This window comes from Falco biarmicus, chromosome 10 (assembly GCF_023638135.1).
Source record: "Falco biarmicus isolate bFalBia1 chromosome 10, bFalBia1.pri, whole genome shotgun sequence".
NCBI lineage: Eukaryota > Metazoa > Chordata > Aves > Falconiformes > Falconidae > Falco > Falco biarmicus.
Genome location: NC_079297.1, coordinates 5,280,467 through 5,298,846, shown reverse-complemented (window position 1 = coordinate 5,298,846; position 18,380 = coordinate 5,280,467). Strand labels below are relative to the sequence as shown.

At 56.5% G+C, this 18,380-nt stretch overlaps 1 protein-coding gene across 5 annotated transcripts in view; it reads right to left on the bottom strand.

The window, feature by feature from the left end:
• PLCG1 (phospholipase C gamma 1) overlaps nucleotides 1-18,380 on the bottom strand; it is a 48,865-nt gene that overhangs the window by 1,896 nt on the left and 28,589 nt on the right. For 3 of the 5 annotated variants that reach the window (XM_056353634.1, XM_056353638.1, XM_056353640.1), the window contains exons 5-29: nucleotides 17,507-17,591; nucleotides 16,584-16,667; nucleotides 16,220-16,242; nucleotides 14,947-15,019; nucleotides 13,788-13,889; nucleotides 12,908-13,026; nucleotides 12,024-12,109; nucleotides 11,573-11,693; nucleotides 10,966-11,134; nucleotides 10,437-10,559; nucleotides 9,397-9,498; nucleotides 8,983-9,170; nucleotides 8,483-8,683; nucleotides 7,898-8,017; nucleotides 7,409-7,589; nucleotides 6,992-7,069; nucleotides 6,436-6,539; nucleotides 6,099-6,195; nucleotides 5,913-5,985; nucleotides 4,913-5,070; nucleotides 4,278-4,374; nucleotides 3,603-3,827; nucleotides 2,606-2,754; nucleotides 600-714; nucleotides 254-415 (exon numbers count right to left, since the gene is read on the bottom strand). In XM_056353634.1, coding sequence (XP_056209609.1) covers nucleotides 254-415; nucleotides 600-714; nucleotides 2,606-2,754; nucleotides 3,603-3,827; nucleotides 4,278-4,374; nucleotides 4,913-5,070; nucleotides 5,913-5,985; nucleotides 6,099-6,195; nucleotides 6,436-6,539; nucleotides 6,992-7,069; nucleotides 7,409-7,589; nucleotides 7,898-8,017; nucleotides 8,483-8,683; nucleotides 8,983-9,170; nucleotides 9,397-9,498; nucleotides 10,437-10,559; nucleotides 10,966-11,134; nucleotides 11,573-11,693; nucleotides 12,024-12,109; nucleotides 12,908-13,026; nucleotides 13,788-13,889; nucleotides 14,947-15,019; nucleotides 16,220-16,242; nucleotides 16,584-16,667; nucleotides 17,507-17,591 — 3,035 coding nt within the window. The remainder of the gene's footprint in view (nucleotides 1-253; nucleotides 416-599; nucleotides 715-2,605; nucleotides 2,755-3,602; nucleotides 3,828-4,277; nucleotides 4,375-4,912; nucleotides 5,071-5,912; nucleotides 5,986-6,098; nucleotides 6,196-6,435; nucleotides 6,540-6,991; nucleotides 7,070-7,408; nucleotides 7,590-7,897; nucleotides 8,018-8,482; nucleotides 8,684-8,982; nucleotides 9,171-9,396; nucleotides 9,499-10,436; nucleotides 10,560-10,965; nucleotides 11,135-11,572; nucleotides 11,694-12,023; nucleotides 12,110-12,907; nucleotides 13,027-13,787; nucleotides 13,890-14,946; nucleotides 15,020-16,219; nucleotides 16,243-16,583; nucleotides 16,668-17,506; nucleotides 17,592-18,380) is intronic. The other 2 variants (XM_056353637.1, XM_056353639.1) reach the window with 1 other exon arrangement.

The following is an 18,380-nucleotide window of genomic DNA, read 5'->3' as shown; positions in this document are numbered from 1 at the left end:
GTCTTCTCCAACCGCCCTCCCCTCCCCCAGCTCCCCTCAAGCGGCAGTTGGCCCCAAGGGTTATTAGGAGTGGCTTCTTCCTTCCTTTACCTGGTTGGGGCTGTGACCTGTCATGGGGACAGGAGGGACTGAGCCAGCCTGGGGACTGACAGCATCCTCCTGTGAAACTCTGTGGCTCCCAGGCTAATGATGCAATTAGCAAACTGGTGAGGACCACCACGACACCCCCTCCTGGCTTCCCCAAGTGCTTTACCCGTCTTCAAGCCTTTCACCAGGAAGGTGGCCTGAGCCAGGAAGTTCTCATCGCTGAACATGTCCTCCTCGTACACCACGAAGCGGAGGAAGGCAAAGTCGGGGTTGGTGACCTGAAAGTGGAACTGCTTCGGCGTCCAGAGAGGGTTCAGGCCGTTGTCGGCTAGTCACAAAACACTGCTGTCAACAGGCAGCCCCCCCGAGCCCCGTGCCCCTGCCGCCCGCCTCGGCTGATGCTGAGCTGATGGACAGCATGGCAGCCCCCAGCCCAGCGCAGGCTCTGCGGCTCACGCTGCGGGCAGGAGTGGTGGTACACCCCTCTCCCTTCCCTTCGCTAACCCACTCACCCACGATCTCGGTTTTCTGCTTGGCGTTGTCGTACTCGGCGCCAGACACCTCCACCTCCACAAATGGACAAACAATTCCCCTTCCATTTTTGGGAAGATGCCGGGCTCCCAGGACCTGGGCAGAGAGCAGGAGAGACTTGGTAAGAGATGGAAGCAAAGGAAAAAATTGTGTTTGCATACCGAGACATTTTCTTTCCAAATAAATCAGCCTGGCTCTGCCGATTGGAGAGAGAAGAGATGCTGACAGGCAGCCCAGCACAGCCTGCCTCTCAGAGAAAACCAGCTCCCACCCCTGGAAGCTGCTACGGTGTTACTGATCACCAGTTTGACTTGTAAGCCATAAAAAAAGGCAGCTGAACTGCCCCAGGTGCCTGTCTGCCGCCTGTACAGCCAGCCCTGGGACCACCGCATCCATCCCCCAGCCTGCCAAGCTGGAACTGGGCTGCCAAGCTGAGCCGCCTCCCCCTGCCTGGAGAGCTATGCTGGACGACACCTTCTCTGCTGAAACTTCTTGGCCCTCCTGCCTTGGCTTGACGAAAAGGAGCAGCTCTGCTGCTGCTCTGCCTCCTGTTCATAGCACAGTCTGTGCTCCACTCAAATGACAACCTGCTTCCTTGCAGGAGAAAGAAATCCCAGCTCCCTCTTGCCAGTGGCCATATGTCACTCCAGCATGCTGTCGGCACGCTGCTGTTGCAGGGGAAGGACACGCTGCCAATGCTGGATCATGTGCTTTGAGTCATGCTGGGCTCGGGACGGCTTCTCCATCCGTGAAAGCTGGCTTTGGTGGGGACATCGGGCAGTTTTGCCAGAGGACAAAAGGCTGAGCCTGTCTCTTAAAGGAGACAGTGACAGGCTGTGGCACAGGGACTTTTGACACCTGGTGGTTGCAGCTGCATCTCGAGATGCAGGAAGACTTTGGGAAACAGGCAGTGCAGGGAAACGGTGCCAGGGATTTTTAGGGAGACAGTGGATCCAGAGTCAATGGTGCAGATGGGACACGATGGGGCGTCCTCACTGAAAAGGTCTGTGGCTCTCTTAGGTGGGATCATGCCAAAACAGAGGTGGCCTCAGAGGAGCAGTTTGGGTATGCTGTTGGAAACCTGTGAGCGCCCACAGGCAGGATCTCCTCTGCCTCCTCCCCAAGGTCTGCTTGAGCTGAAAAGACTTGCAAAGGAGACTGCTGACCCTCAGCTCAGCTCCGAGACCACCAGGGATGCCTGTACAGGCTAGTGGGACAGCCGCTGGTCCAAACACGAGGGCCATCTGGTTTGGCACAGTCACAGCCTTCCCATCCCTCCAGGGGCTTTGCCTGGCGAGCTGTCCTGTACCCCTGCAGAGCCTCTGCTGTGCAGCTCTGTGAGCTGACACAGGCATGGTCCAGCCCCAGTCCCACCATCTGGGAACAAAAAGATTCAACGAGCATCCACAGTCCATCCTCCACTACCCCCTACCAGCACACACACACACTCTTATCATCATCACCAACAGTGCAACGCAGACCAGGCCGAAAAGTCCGCTCTGACCTTGAGCTTCTTCCCGAGAGGGGCCATGAGCAAGGCGGCATGGAAACATCGAGACCAGAGCAACTGAGTGACAAGGAGGGGACAAGGCACAGCTCTTGTGTTATCCCGTTGGGAGCCATCATGCGGGCAGTCCCAGCCAAGCTTTGGGGACAGGGATGCCACCTCCGCGGCTCAGGGATGCCACCTGCTGGCACAGGCCCCTGGGCAGGAGGGGTCCTGGGGGAAGCACCCAGGGGTGCTCCTGCTCCTGCTCTCCAGGCAGCCGGGGAGGCTGGCAGCGCTTCCCTCAGCAGCATCCCTCGGGTACCCCACTTCGGCAAGGGGTCTCCAAGCCTGCGATCCCAGCCAGGGGCTGAGGGCTTTGGTGAGAGGCAGCTGCAGACAGAGGCCAGGAACGTGGAAAAACCATTCTATCACCCCAAGCTTGGTATAACCGCCTGGATACGACCCTGTCTTCCTCCCACGCTGGGAGGAGGTACTGACCTCAATGGAGATGGAGAGCGGCTCAACACCCCGCAGCGTGCTCTTGTCGAAGGGGTCAAAGATGTCATCCCGCATGTTGGCTGGCTGCAAGACGTACCCACACTGGCCGCTGGACATGAACAAGGCCTGGTTCATCTGCATGGGCTTGTCTGGAGAGCACAGGCAGGAGATGGAGGGAGGAGACCCTGTGCCCCTTCCACGAGCCAGATCACCTGGATTATTGGTGCCTCACGGGAAGCCCTCTGCAAGGGGACCTGGCCCATCCCTTGGCAATGCCTCATGCACCACGGCCTCACTGCAGCCTGTGCACGTGCTGGGGCCATGGGGTGACTTTCTCATGCACGATCTGCCCAACTACCTGGTGCACCACAGGTCACCTCCTTCTTTTCCTCCCTCTCCTTTCAGCTTTCCTTGTGCTGGCTCTGGCATTTGCCAAACCACCCTGTGAGATGCTCGAGTTCACAAAAGGAATGGAAAAGCAGGAGAAAAAAAGAGGCAGGTAGTTTTCTGGTGGGTTGGTGAGCTGAACAGGCTCACAGCAGGGTTTGGCAAGGGCCAGGGAAAGGGGGAAGCCTGGCAGGAGCAGGACTGGAAGCTGGTGAGCAGAGCAGCGAGCTTGACTCAGACCTTGCAACCAGCTGGTGTCCCAAGGCTGGGGCTGCACTGTCCCCCTTTGGTACCACTCTGCTGCCCTGCCAGTCACCAGGGACCTCAGGGGAACTCCCTGCTTCCTCTTCATTTCATCTTGTCCTCCTGGCACCACAACCTCCTGGCTCAGCCTAGCTCCCTTGGCCAACCCAGCCCTCTGCAGCACATTTCCCCTGCAGCCCGGACCTGAACACTGGGTCTTGCTCCCTGCAGAGCCCCTCCCAGACCCAGAGTCCCTCCCAGACCCTCTGTTTACTGGGACCAAGCCAGCAGGCGTGCAGGCTGGTGGCTCGGAGGAGGCGCAGGGTACCCCAGGAGCCTGCCCACCCTCCCCGCCTGCTGCCCGCACCTGGGGTCTGGAAGTTGAGTGCTACCAGCTGGCTGCCGCAGATCCACATGGGCAGGGGGTCGTAGTTGGAGGAGTCGAGGCGCTGGCCCTTGGGGTAGATGCGGGAGAGCTGCAGGCGGTTGTATTGCAGGAACTTCTTGCCTTTGATCTTGTTGACATACTTTTCCGCCTTGGTCTCGGGGAAGGAGGACATATCTCGGTAACAGGCCCTCTCTGTGCCGATCTCTGGGAGGAGACAGCACAGTGTAAGCCAGGAGCACATTCCCTTTCCAGACGCTTCAACCACCCCACTAACACCATCCTCTCTGCCCTTGGCTCAAGTACCATCAGGCAGTGCAGAACCTGCTCTGCCCCAGCAGGTGTTTGCTGGGTGCCCGACACTGACAGCTGAAAGCATCAAAACCACTCTCAGTGATCGGGCTTGACGGTCTCCAGCCCCACTCCCTCAGCAGCTGCTCTGGAGGGTAACAGATCCCAGCAACAGAGGGATGAGGAAGGGAACTTCCACCCTCTGGAGAAGGACATTTCCAGAGCTCCAATGTAAGCTGGTTCCAGCTTGCTTTGGACATCTGCCCTCTGCTGAGATCTAGCCAAAGCAGCACCTCGGGGCACACCGCAGGGTCTGTAATGCCATGGTGACTGCCTGTGGTGGCCACCAGACCAGCAGATGCTCACTCTCTTCATCAAAGGGCACCGGTCGGCAATAGACCACCAGCTCCGAAAGCTCCAGGGCAATCTTCTTCCTCCTCTCCATCATCTTCCCTTCAGAGAGCTGCCAACAGAGGGAGAATGAGGTGTCACGGCCAGGTGGGAGCAGCGGCGCTGGATAACCCAGCTCACCTGGAGTGGCCGCTCCTGCCCATGCTGTGGGAACCACTAGCAGGTCTGCTGGGTCTGCACGGTGGAACACCACGACAGCACCCATGGGAAGGGCCCTTGGTGGGTCCCACCTCCCATCTGGAGCAGGACTGGCACCGGTATCAGCGCAGGGCGGCTGTGGCCTTGTAGCTGAGCCTGGTCACCCTCCATGGATGGAGATTCCCCCACCTCCTGAGGCTGAAACACCCTCCCAACGGACCAGTCTTCCCAGACGTCCAGCCCAAAACTCTCAAAGCCACAATGCGTGGCCACCACCCCTTGCTATGTTGTCAAAGATCACTCTGGCTTTATCATCTTTGTAACTGCTCTGCCACTCATTGCAGGCTGCTACCTTGCCACCCTCCCACCAGCCTCCACCTGCTCCTCGACTCCCGGAAAATCCAGGACGTGGCAAGGAGATGTCTCCCCTGCCAAGGGCTCTCCAGACTCACCCGTGCATCAGCTGTCTGGGCTGCCTCCCGGATCTTCTTCACCCAGTCCAGCAAGTCCTCTTGTGTATCAGCTGCCACATCAAGGGACAAGCGTGACACCGAGGCCATGCTAATGGAGAAGACGAAGAGGCGGTTGTTCTTCCCCTCGGGGCGGATGGCTGCATGGGGAGAGGGAGCAGAGGGCAAGGTCACAAGCAGATGCTGAGCCAAGTCCTTCACACCACAGAGGGAGGAAGGGAGAGGACAGACATGGAGGGACTTTCAGAGATGCCCTGGAACTCTTCAGCTAGGAGATGTTCCCATTCCTGGTCATTGGAGGCCACAGATGGAGCCCAAGAAGCAACAGGTGAGGATGCAGAGTGTACCCCAATGGGCTGAGAAGCCTCACGGGGCCTTTGTAATACCTTCTTCCTCCCATTCCTGCATCTTCCTCCCATGCCTGCATCTTCCTTCACTCTGTGCCCTGAAGTGCCCAGGTGGGAACAGCCACCTGGAGCACAACGACCTCTGGGCTCCAAGGAGCCGAGGGACGGCAGGGAGCTGCAGACCCAGCTCAGCCAGCACCCAGGAGCCCCAGAGCCTGCGGCAGCCCGGCACAGAGGCTGGACCACACGTATGCAAGGGAGTACAAATCCTTACAGAAAAGAAGGAGCCTAAAAAATTGGTCTGAGCTCCCTTGCCCGTGGGGCAGCTGCCCCCGAGACCAGGTTCCAGGCGTGTTGGAGTGGCTTCTTGGCAGGACCCCCAGTGCTCCTCAGCTGTACTCAGGCTGCCAGGACATGCCTGAGCCCCAAATCCCAAGGCACCCTCCGTGCCGGGAGCAGCAGCGGAGTGTGTCACCACACGGCAAGCACACACATGGACTGGTGTTCGCTTGCAGCAGGCACAGGGGTGCCTAGAGACAGATGGAGACCGAAGCCCTTTGGCCCAGGAGATCCACAGACATTACGCAACAGGGCTGTAAGACCCTCCCTGTTCTCCACCCCTCGCTGGCACTCACCGATCTGGCAGGAGGGCACATCCAGGACACCTCCGAGCAGGTCTCCCAGGGGGCTGTTCTCATCCAGATGCTGCTGGGAACAAAGCACAGGCAGGACGGTGCTGGGCAGTGCAGCCAGGCCCAGGGGGCTGCTCACATGCACTCCTCCCCACCACCCCTCCCTGCTCTGCTCAGGCATAAGCTCACCTCCCGCTCTGGCTCCAGGCTACTGGGACCAGTAATTTCCTCTACGTAGTTGGAAGGGAACCACAGCTGCTTCTTGCCACCATAATCTCCTCTCCACCTGGAAGAGAGGGAAGGGGCAGTGTCAGCACCCACCGTGGGATCCCAGAGCATCCTGGCTGGGGGTCACGGGGGACAGGCAGCTCCTCCATCATCTGCTTTTAGGACTCGTGGGGCTGTGCCGCTTGTGGGCAATCCCCAGACAGAGCCACCCCTAGAGGAGAGACACCTCTGTATGGATGGTAACACCAAGGTTTGACTGTGTCCCCGAGGGAAAAAAGGAGGCTCAGGACCAACTCACCAGCCTCCTTCCTGTTTCTCCACATTCTGGATGATGGCGTTTTTGGTGAAGGTGAGCTCGTCCTCCCGCTGTGCCTTGTAATCGAACAGGGCTTTGACTGCGCACTGCAATGAGGAGGGGTCCCGTGAGGCCGGGGAGCAGATGGACACATGGTCAGCCAGCCCGTGGGATGAGAGATCAGCTCCCACTGCAGACGGGTTTGCTGCAGGGGCTGTGAGGCATGTCGTGTGCAGGCAGCATCCAACCCTGCTGCCAGAGGCTGCCAGACCCTAGTGACCCTTGCAGAACAAATCAAGGCACACATTCATGCCAAACCAGAAGTCACAAGCGTGGCATGGCCCTGCACGGGCACTTCCCTTTGCGTCGGAGCCACCGATGGGTTTGCTTTGGAGCAAACAAGAGGCAGCCCAGGCTGGGAACCTGCAGGCTCAGCCTAGAGCAGGGCTCCCCTTCACAGGCTGGAAAGGTGCGCAAAATAATACAGCTCTTGGAAACCAGAGACACTTGCTAAACCCTCAGGCCCTGCAGGCTGTTTCATGCCAAGCAGTGAGCATACCTTGAAGGTGGGCATGGGATTGGCTTCCACGTAGAACCCGGGGTGGCGTCCCTCGTAAAGGGCTCCGTAGTCCGGCTCCTGCGGAAGCAAAGGGCCAGCAGTTACAGCAGTGGCTCTGAAGGAGAACAGGCCCCCTACCTTGGGGGGGGTAGGGAGAACGCCCCAGGGAAGGCACAAGACCAAAAATGACGCTGCACGCAGCAAACATGCCCAAGCCCATACTCCCTGCTGACCTGGGTCAGGGGAGCAGCAATAGATTTCACTCAACCCAGTGTTTCCAACAGGGCATGAAGCCCCAAGAGGTGTGGACTGGGAAGCACAGGGATGGCTCACACACCACCCCTTCAAGGGACCAGCTCAAAATGGACCTGTCCATCACCCCTTGGCTTAGCTCTTCCAACAGCCACCCACACTCACCGCTGTCCCTATCTTCTCCAGCGTCTCCTCATTGATGGGGTACCTCAGCTTCATCTTGCGGTACAGTGGGTGCTTTTCATAGTAGCTGATCAAGTCCACAAGACTCTCAAACTCGGAGTTGCCAAGCAGCACAGTCTGGCCCTCCTGCTGCACTCGGCAGTGTTTGATCTTCCCTTCTGCCCTGGCAGGTGGAAAGAAAGAGAGAAGCCACTTGGCACCTGGCAAGAGAAGGTCTCTGCCAAAATAAAGACACCCAAGCAAAAGGTGCCCTGGGGCTGGCTGCTGAGCACAGCCATCTCCCATCAGAAGATGGAAGATCAGGGTCTAAAAGGCTCTCAAGGGGCTATAGGATTTATCCAGGGCCATCTAGCAGTGAGAAGAGCTCTGGGAAGCCTGGTGTCAGGCTCACAGCCCCTCTCCTGCTCTCCCACACACTGCAGCATCCCAGTTCCACCCCCCGCACCCATCACCCTTCTCCCCAGGACACACCTGAAGGAGATGGCGTAGGAGCTGGGCTCGCTCCTCTTGCGCACCAGGAAGGCTCCGTCGCGTGGCACCCTCATCAGCATGTGCTCGGCTTGGGCCCGGGTGAGGTTGGCGTGGTACCACCTTTCAGGAAAGACATGTCACCACACACAGGTCTCCACAGCTCCAGCTCACCCCACACCGCTGCCATGCCACATGGCTTCTCCTCCAGCCCCTACAAGCTGCCTGACTCCTCAAAAGGAGGCCAGGGAGCCCAGATCATCATATACGGAACACTGCAACAGGGCTGTCTTCTCCTTTCTGGGGCAGGCAGGAACAGAGCCATGTGGTGATGCACAACGTGGGCGAGGGCATCCCAACCAAGCCCGGTACTTCCTGGCTTTGCACCAAACTTCCACAACAACCAGCTCCATGGACAACGAAGCTGGCCCGTGTGGCTGCTGTGACACAGAGAGCTCAGCAGGGAGCAAGTGGCAACCAGAGAGCCTCAAGAAGGAGGGAATGACCGAGGAGAGATCTGGGAGGGCTCCCCATGAGGTCCTATCTGCCCAGCGGACATGACCCACCACCTCCAAAACACACACTCACTCTTTGCTCTCATGAGCATTGGTCTGTGGCACGGGCTCAGTCAGCCTCATCTCAAATTCGTTGCACCTCAGCGGCACCTCCTGGTAGTGGGTGATGAGGTCGTACAGGCTGTCGAACACCAGGTTGTCGGTCAGGAAGAACTTGGGGCTGCCGGCATCCTGCCGCGAGTGGATCCGGCAGTGCTGTACCTTGCCGTTGCGCCTGCAGAAGAGGGAGGGGGTAAAGCAGGGTAATCCATGGAGATCATGCACCTGCCGCGGGCACAGCTCCAGCCTGGACACAGCATTCCTGTCCCACAGGAGACCCATCGCGCAAGGATCCCAAGGGACTCGACCCTTCTGCACTGGGACAGCGAGTTGACACGATGCTGGGCCACAGAAGAGGGGAAGAAACCTGCTTGCAGGCCACCGGGGAACGGGACCCCACCACTAAAGACAGCGTCAAGATGAAACTACCCCAGAAGCGACACAGAGCAGCAGGCTGGTGCCTGTGGCCCTCACCAGAAGGAGAGGGTGTAGTCTCCAACAAAGGTCTCGCTCTCTCTGACGAGGAAGGAGCCGTCGGGGGCCCCCGTCTCGATGCAGTACTCCGTCAGCAGCCGCTCCGCGATGTGCCGCCCGTCGCGTCCCGCTCCCAGCTTGCCGTGAAACCACTTCTCCGTGGAGTGAAGCTCGGTGCTGTTGCTCACCTGGCAGGGGGAAAAGCCCTGGCTTACTGATGGCAGGCTCGTGGTGCCGGAGTCTGCCCTGCTTGGGGTCTTCCAACCAGGACCAGGGGGTTTCTGAAGCAGCTCCCACCCTTCCCGCCACGGGATCTCCCCCTGAAGTCAGCTGGCAGTGGAGATGCTCAGGCCCTTGGGCAGTCAAGTCCTCTCCACAGGGGCACAACTCACCATCATGCAAGGGAGCCCTCACCTCCTTTTGCTCTTCCTCATCCTCATTTCCTTGGTCACTGGTTGTCTCCCCAGAGTAATAGATCTTGCTGCTGGTCAGGACAAAGTAATGTGGGTTCCACTCCTGGAAGGAAACAAACTCTGGGCAAAGAGACCCCCTGCGGATCCACCGAGCTGGCCCACCACCCGTCCATGGGTTCATCTCTTCCTGATCAGCACAAGCAGTGAGGGGTGATCAGGTTTGCAAAGGACAGTCACCAGCGACACTGATTTCTGTGGAGTCGCAGGAGCTTCCAAGACATCCCCCAGATCCAAAGCATGATTTATCAGTAGCAAAAAAACCCAGCATGTGGTAGCTCTTACACACAAAGTGACTGCAGATCACACTGCAAACGTCCCAGCATGTGTTAAAAGGAGATGACCAAATGAAGAGCAAATCAATGCAAAAAGAAAACACTCTGCATGGATTCAGCACGGGGGCTATCAGAGATGAGGATATCAGGGAAGGTTATGCATTTTTACCATTGCACTTTCCTATTTTCCAAAAACCTGTTTTGTTTGCACATGACTTTGCCTGACAGATCCTCAGCAAAGCAAAGCAGCTGAAGAGGTGGACTGCGTATAAGTAAAGAGACACACTAAAACGAATGCTCGGCGCTTTAGAAAGCAGAATGCTCATTTAGGTGTGTTAGGTGTGTAGGCACTTGGTAGGAGGCAGGCAGGTCTAGAAACGCAGGCCATCGCTAGAACTTACTGCAGCAACAGATAACAGGCTATACGGATTACACAAGAGCAGCTGCAGCGCATCAGCCCAGAGCTCCCTCTAGCTCAGCCTTCTGCCTCTAACAAGGGCCAACAGGAGATGCCTAGGGAAGAGCACAGGAGATAGCCAGCATAAAAACTCCCCCAGCCTCCAAAGTCTCCTGAGAAACAGGATAGACCAACGGCCTCTCAGATCGTTTGCACCACAGCCCTTCCAGCACCACGCAGTGCCTTGCGGAGTTACCGTGTCATTTATGGAGCCCACAGAGCGGGGCCAGGGTGACAGCAGCAGAGACATACGTGATTGATGGGGTCTTCCAGGTAGAGGATCCCGTTCTTGATGGAGTTGCTGATGTCATTCTCTGAATACATGACAGACGTGGGTAGCTCCTCGTAAGCACTGCCCTCTGCCAGCTTCTTGTGCTGTGGGGCGAGAGTGGTCAGGCACGGAAAAGCAGCATGGATTTCCTAGTGAACAACTCTCAGACTCCAAGTCTGCTGCAGTGGGTCCCTCCAGACTAAAAGGACCCATGTGACAGAGATCACCAAATGGCTCTGAAGTCCCACCCTTTGTTCCCAGAGGCAATTCCTGCAGCAGAAATACCAACCTCCCCCAAGCTCTCCAGAAAGGCAGAACTCAGGATGCTGAGCTCATTTCCCAGCAGCTCCTCTGAAGCAAGAGAGCTCTTTGTCTCCAATTCGTTTTAGCACCAGGTCTCCACTTCCAACCAATCCCATCCAGAGGTAAGGGGCTGCCCTGGGTGCCCACCCTCACCCCATCTGCTCCCACCCTCTCCAATTAGGAGCCTTGCTGGGGAAGGGAGTTCACCTTGATAAGGATCTTCCTCTTGAGCTGGTTTGGAGAGGGAAGGCCGTCAGCAGAAATATCTACTGGCTTGGTCAAGAGCATGTCCCCAAAGACCTTCTTGAAATTCTGAGCCATGTTTCTCTGCTGAGCAATGCTGCAGTGGTCCTCAATGGACAGAATGACAGGGAAACTGGGAGGAGAAAAAGCCCTCAGAACCAGCATGGCATCTAGATGGAACTAATGCCTTCCAAATTCCATTTCAAAAACCTAACCTCTGTGCCCTCAAAGAGCAGCGTGCATCAACAGTGATCTGTGCTGTCCTGAGCATTCTGTGTAACCACCCTACAGCAAGGTGTTCCCACCGCTGTGCGCAATGCACAGAGGGGAGGACTGGCAAAGTACTGGGGTTTACCAGAAGCTTTCCCTCCCACAACTTTTCTCTGGGAGAAATCTCCCTTTGGCTGGGAGGTGCAACAGCACGCTTTCTTCCCACCGAGTCCCAGGCATGTGGTCTTGTGCTGGATCTCCAGATAAAGGTGGGCTTCACCTTGCTACAGTGTTGGCTCTACCCTCTCTCTGCTTCCCTGGCAGCTCTGCTAGCTGAAGTCCAGGTCCCTGCTGTACTCACTCAGAGGTGACAAAGGCATGCTCCTTGATAGTGACCAAGACGTCAGAGAACTTGATCTTGGTGGTTAAGGTGTGTCCATGGTAGATGACTGGCATCCCATCGGGACCGTCCCAGCAATCCACTGAAAGAGACCCATGGCAGACACTTAGCTCAAGGGCTGGAATACAGGCAGGACATGGACATGAGATGGACTGAAGTAAGCGCTGCTGGGAACCACACTGGATCACAATAAGGAGGGAGATGAGAGTCCAGATCTTTCTGTGGAAGCAAAAGCTCAGGCACGTACCCCCCAGCCCCACAAAGGAACCAGCCACAGGCCTTTCGGCACATCATGGTGACAATGCTGCCACTGGCACACCAACCTTCCACCCTGCCTTCCCCACGAAGCCTTCCCCACCCACCACAAGCTATCACGACGATGGGGACAGAAGGGCTGGCCCTGGGTACTCACACTCGATACACCGGCATCCCATGCGCAAACAGCGGGCGTACGCCTCCAGCGAGGACTCGCTCGAGAACTGGTCCCCTGTCAGGTACCTTTCAGGTGAGAGAACACATCAGCAAGGCAACGCGCTCACGGCAGCTGCGGGTGCCCGCGGGGACACGGCAGCCCTGCCTCCGCCATGTAAGGGGTGGCAGCAGCGACGTTCCTCCAGACCTGCCACCTTCCCCCAGCGGGGGGTTCAACTCTGCCCCTACTGCAGGGGGCTGCAAGCTCGGCTCTGAGGTCCAGCCTTTCTGCTAGCTCTTGAGGTAAGCCTCACAGAGCGATGGCAGCGTCAGTGCCAGGGAAAAGCCCCTGTACCGGGCAGAAGCAGCCTGAGAGCAGGGTTAGAGCAGCTCTTGCAGGCAGACAGGAGCTCGCTGCCTGGCCCCCAGGCTGCCCAGCTGGCCTGGGCTCTCCATCCTGTACACCTGGGCTAAGGTGCTGCGACTGCAGCCCATGAGCGGGCAGCACAGACAGGGCCCGTCTGCAAAGCGAGCAGCTCCTGCAAGATTATCCTAGCAGCACAGAAGGAAAATGGCCAGTTTCAGCCTGCCAGATTTTTATCACATTTGTCCAAAGAGGCTGTGGAAGATGACATTGCTAATGGTAAGAAATCAGTCTGTGCAGATGTGTGGTGCTGACAATGTCCGAGCAAAACATTGATGGTTAAACAATGGAGGGAGGATCGGGGCACCAAGAGGAAGGTCTCTGATGAGACTGACCCTGGTTTGGAAAAGTCTACTTGACCCATCACTGGGATTGGGCAAAATCAGGAGAATCCCACCCTGGCAGAGGGGAAGAGGACGCCGGGAGCAGACGGGTGGAGAGAGCCATCCCCTAATCCTTACGTGTTGTGTGAGGAGGAGATCCAGTAATGCGAGAGGGGGTTGTTCATGTTCTCCAGACACACCATGTCCAGTTGCGAGTTCCAGATGCTGTTCTCTTTGGAAAACAGGAAGGTGAGAAACTGCTCAGGAAGAAACAGAAGCGTGTTAATAGTGCCGAGGAGCTGGTGCTGTAGTTTAGCTTCACACACGACTCACCCTCCACACCAGCAGCCTCCGAGCATGTGGCTATTTTCTAAGCTCAGCGCAGACCGACCAGAGGCAACCAAGACAGCACACAAGCTACCTGACCCAGCACGCTTGAGTAACCACAGCTTAGGCATTGCCACCTATCATCTGAGCTGCGCCAAATACCTACGTACAAATCCTTTGACCCAGCCGGAGATGAATTAATTGCTCTGCATTTTATTTTGTGGCTCACATGACAGGCAATAGCTCACTAAAGCCATGTGGGTGAAGGAACCTTTGCGTGGGAGTCGGTCCAGAGAGCCAGTGACATGGTCATCTCTGGTTGTTTTTATTCTTTTGTTTTCAGCTCTTCTTGCTTTGAGAAGACCCTCACATGCCCCAAAGGGGCATTAAGCCAAATGCAGCCCCTTTCCTCCTCCAAACGACCTGCTCGATGAGCACTCCCAGCTGCACACATTCAGCACGGGGAGAGCCCCTAAGCCTTTCCCTTTGCCAACCCCTCGCACCCCTCTTGTGCAACGTGGTGACCCACCGCATTCACCTCATACAGCACCGCAGCTTGCAGGAGCTGCAATCCCCTAAGCATCACCACCCTGTAGCGAAGACACAGACAGCAGAGCCATCACTCATCGCACCCAGGATATCACACCCTCTCCACCCCACTCCACACACACTAGCATTCAAGGTGTCTTACTTCATCCAGAGTGAAATAAGGCTCGTCAATCTCCCTCAAAGGGTCTCTCAGAAAGTTGAACATGAATTCCTGTACCTGAAGGGCATCTTCAGCCCAGAGCTCCTGCAAACCCAAGAGAGACAAAAAAAAATAAAATATAAAAATTCAGAAAGTGCTATTCAAAACCATGCACTACTCATCCAGCTAGAAGCTTTAACAATTAAGGAGGCAGTTTTTAATGCAAAACCGTCTCTGCCAGGAATTCAACTGTCAGCACAAATGCCGGATAGCACGTAACTGCAGAAATCTGCCCTGTTTCTAAGTGGTCTTCATTTCCTCAACGCTATGCATCTTTCTCTCCTTTGCACACATCTGCCTTCCCTCCTCCTCCAGCAGCAGAAGCCAACTCAGCTTCCTTTTGCTCCTCTCTCTCCCTGGGTGTCTTTCATTTGGCCATCAAAACGGCTGCATCTCCTTGCTGGTTAACTCTGCTCGCTGCAGACCATGGGCAGGGAGATGGCAGAGGGGACGACGGGGCGGGGGGCAGGGAGGATGGTGCAAAGCAGGAGGCCCCTGCTCTCACATGAGGCAGGGCAGTGTTTTCACCAGCCACCCCCATCCTCTTGGAGGAGACCAGCAACGAGATGGGAGCCTGGCAAGAGTCAAATTTAAGGCTCTGCGCTGCCCACAAATGCACTGCTTGCGCCTGTGTGCATGTCCAAGCATGCATGCTGTGCTTGGTGAATGACCTGAGGTCACTTTTAAAGGGAAAAGTCAGCAATCGAATCCATCGGATGCTCCTCAGGAGCTGCTGAGACCTCCCAAGTAGACAGGACAGACCATGACGCTTCGGCTGCTGCAAACCTTCAGGAACCAGCCAATGTCACAGGGACTGGGTAAGTCTCCACGGACCAGTTCCTCCCTCCTGGGACCTCTGCTCCTCTCAGGTCCCTTTTCTGACCAGGGTACCCAGCTCAGGCCAGGTTTACCCTCACCAGTGCTCCCCCTGCATTACCTCCTGCTCCAGGAAGGATGCGCTCAGGTTGTGGCCATGCCAGGCAGAGCACCTTAGGACCGAATCATCCCAGCTCCACAGCCAGGCTACCCTTGGAGTACTGGATCCCTACCGACACCAGTGCCTACCCCCTTCACCCCTCCTCTGGGTCTGTGTTGAGCTCACCCTCTGGTACTCCACCAAGAACTTCTGCAACTCCATCAGCGACACCCTGAAGTGCTCAGACCTTTCTCCACCCCTGACAAGCAGAGAGAGAGAAGCTTTGGTCACTCATGCAGCACATTATGACCAGCTGTTACCAGCATCATGCGAGATGCCATCCACAACCACCATGGCACGTGCAAGCAAGATGTGCCCCGAGCAAACAGCGCTGTGAGAGCAGAGTGGGATGAGCAGAGAGAGCTGAGGAGGGCAGGACAGCAAACACACAGCAGCTGAGATTATACATCCACATCTCAGAGCCAGGGACTGCTCCAGGAGCCATCCAGGATTCACACTGCCAAGGGCACGATAACATGAAACTCTGGTGAATGGCAGCAAAAATCATCAGAGGGACTGACTTGTGCAAAAAAAAAAAAAAAAAAATATCACAGAGGGTCTGTCTTGTACAAAAGTGAAAAGAACATACTAGGGGGAGGGCAGTCCAGGGGTGATTGTAGACAGGACAGACCTACAGGTATCCAGAGGACATGGACTCAAGGAAGCAAGGCAGGGAATGAAGGAGGGAAGTTTGTAGAGGATTATACCAAAAGACTTGTCTGTGAACGTACCAAGCCATAATGGATAGCCGAGGGCTATGCTGGGGACTAACACCAAAAAAAACCAGAAATGGACCGGGCAGCACTGGCTGCCCTGGGCAGAGGGATGAACCAGCTGGTCTGCTGAGGTTCCTGCCAACTCTTTTCTATGGTTATAGGAAAAAAAGAGAGGAAACCATGGGGAATTATCTGGACAAGTTAACACTCTTCAGCTTCCATATCTAAATTCAAACTCTTCTTATCAAGGCTGAGATGCGCACAGGGCAGGGAAGGGCTCAGCTGGCCGTGGTACCACCGGCACTGCCCGGAGAGGAGCCAGAGGGAATGCACTGCGCACAGCCTGCACAGCCCCTGGTGCTGTGGCCAACCAGCCCCAGCCACGAGGACCACCTCTGGGAGATGGCTCAAGGTCTGACTCATTCACATAAACCAACCGACTGCTTCTGGAGGCGGCTGACCTGAGCTGGATCTCAGTGGGATGTCTGGGAGGAAGAGAGCCCATACAGACCCAAGCTGAGTGTCTACAGCAAAGATGCTTATTCAAATGCAAAAACACAAGCAGCACGGTGGCAAGAGGTACACAGCATGCCTCATCCCCAACACGCTGCTGCAGGCACCAAAGCATTTTACGAAGCAAAAGAAAACAGCCCCCTCCCCAGCAAATACAGAGTATTATCCACCTTTCTAGGAACGGGACATCCATCTGCAAAAGAGTAAGCACAAGCATTAGGTTTGCACTCAATCTCACCACCATATGTGAAAACACAAATTGATCGAGAAGGTAGTGGGGGCAGCAAACCAGCGCAGGGCAGCTCAGCTTTCCTTACAGCCATTGCTCATCCACCGCGCCCCCCATCCCCAGCAGCCCGTGCTAACCAGCTTAAAGTAATAAATTCTTTATTCCCCATCATCCGTGGCCCAGAGGTAGGAGACAAAAGCTATTAGCCGAGGGCAGCAGGGTTAAAAAGGCAATTAAGAGGGAATGCCCAGTAACAAATACAGTCTCTCCGTCCCCTTCCCAGCCCTGGAGAATTCAGCTCTTACCATTTTCTGGGCGCTGAACATCAGGCTGCGGTACAGCTGTGCAAACTGCCCGTATGTGATATCCCCGTTCCTCTGCTCCACGTCCTGGGGAAAAAAAACAACAAAACACCTGAGGTTTTACAGGGTCCACAAGCAACTCTGCATGGCCCAAGGAGTATCTCCTCTCACCAGGATTCCTGGGTTAAAAAGCAGGAGGAAAAGACCAGAACCTGGCCAGACTTTGCCTCCTACCGCTAGCACATCTCTGCTGGGGCCAGAGGGACCCTGCAGTGCCCAGGACACAGGCACATCCTAAACCGAGTTACGCCACTCCCCAAGCCTACCCACATAAAGGCATCGCAGCGCTGATAAAAGCATTACTGCTTACTTGAATAGCTACGAAAGGATTATTTTAGATTTTTGTTGCAGAGCATCTGAAGCGTCTGGAAACTGCAAGACCTGAAGTGCACGCTCTCCTTTGGACACAGCTCTTTGGTCGGGGAGCCCAGTGCTGGTGGAAATGGCTGGTCATCACGGGATGACCCTTCATTCAGGGGTCTGCAGGGATGCTGGCAGAGCCAGCCACCCATCCCTCAGGGGCAGTGGGTTGCAGGACCTGACCTCACTGCCTGTCCTCCTGCACTCTACCCCACCAGCACAAAGCCCGCGACAGGAGACAGGAGCAATGTGGGGAGTGGGGGAGGCAGGATGGGGTGAAGAGAGGGTGCTGGCCACAAACAGGGCAGGGTGCAGCACCCAGCGGGAGCTGGCACCTCTTCAGTCGCCGCCGTGGGTGGGGGCCCTCCCAGGAAAGGCTGGGAGCCTCTGCAATATGCAAACATACTGTGGGAGTTCAGCCACCACCGGGTTTTGTTCACAGGCAGGCAACAGACTGCCAAGGGTCCCCAGTGCTAACTGGGAGAGCAGAGGGGTCAGACACTCACCGTGAGTCTCTCCCGCAGGAACCTCATGTTGGGGACCCGGTAGTTGACCTGAGACAGCATGTTCTTCAGATCCTTGGCGGAGATCCTGGCTCGGCAGGGGAAAGAGGGGAAACACGCTCAGGAGGTCTGGGAAGGAGGGCTCTCACCCTGGGACCAGGACACCACATGCACGGAGCAGCCATGCCCAAAGGGGCATCAGCTGTGATGCACAAGGACAGATGTGTGACCCCCGAAGGATGCAGGATTGGGATGAAAGGCAGAACAGAAGAACGTTTTCCACTGAACCCTGCATCCATACTGCACGTGCGGAGCAGAGAGAGGTGCTGGCATGCCAATGGGAACTGCAGACACCACGTCTGCAAGCTCCTAACACTGCAGGGCAAGCCCCAGCACCCTCAGCCCACTCGAGCCGATGCCACAACAGGCACACAGCACCTGCTGCTTTAGAGGAACAATCAGGAAGAAGCATTTTTCAAGGATCTGTGTCCCAACATGGATGCTGGGTGACCAGATTCCTTCCAAAACCCACTCCCCGGCCTGCAGAAGGAGCTGGAGGAGGGTAGGCTGTGCAAGTGGTTTGGACCCAGCTAATTTTATCCTGAAGAGAGGAAAAAAAGCCATTTTGAGTGTTTAGCCACAGGCACAGCACTGCCACGTCGTGCTCAGCTGCACTCCCCCAGCCACTGCCACACGCACCACTGGCACGGGCAGCCGGCGTGGCTGTCCTCCCCCCAAGGCCATTTGCACCAACGTGCCGGTTCCTGGACCAGGAGGGCTCCGGTGCCAACCCCGAGCAGGACCCCAGGTGGGCAGAGACAGACCTGGGCTGCCCCTGCCTGCTCTGGCGTTGTCCCCCCATGGGGCAACAGCCCTG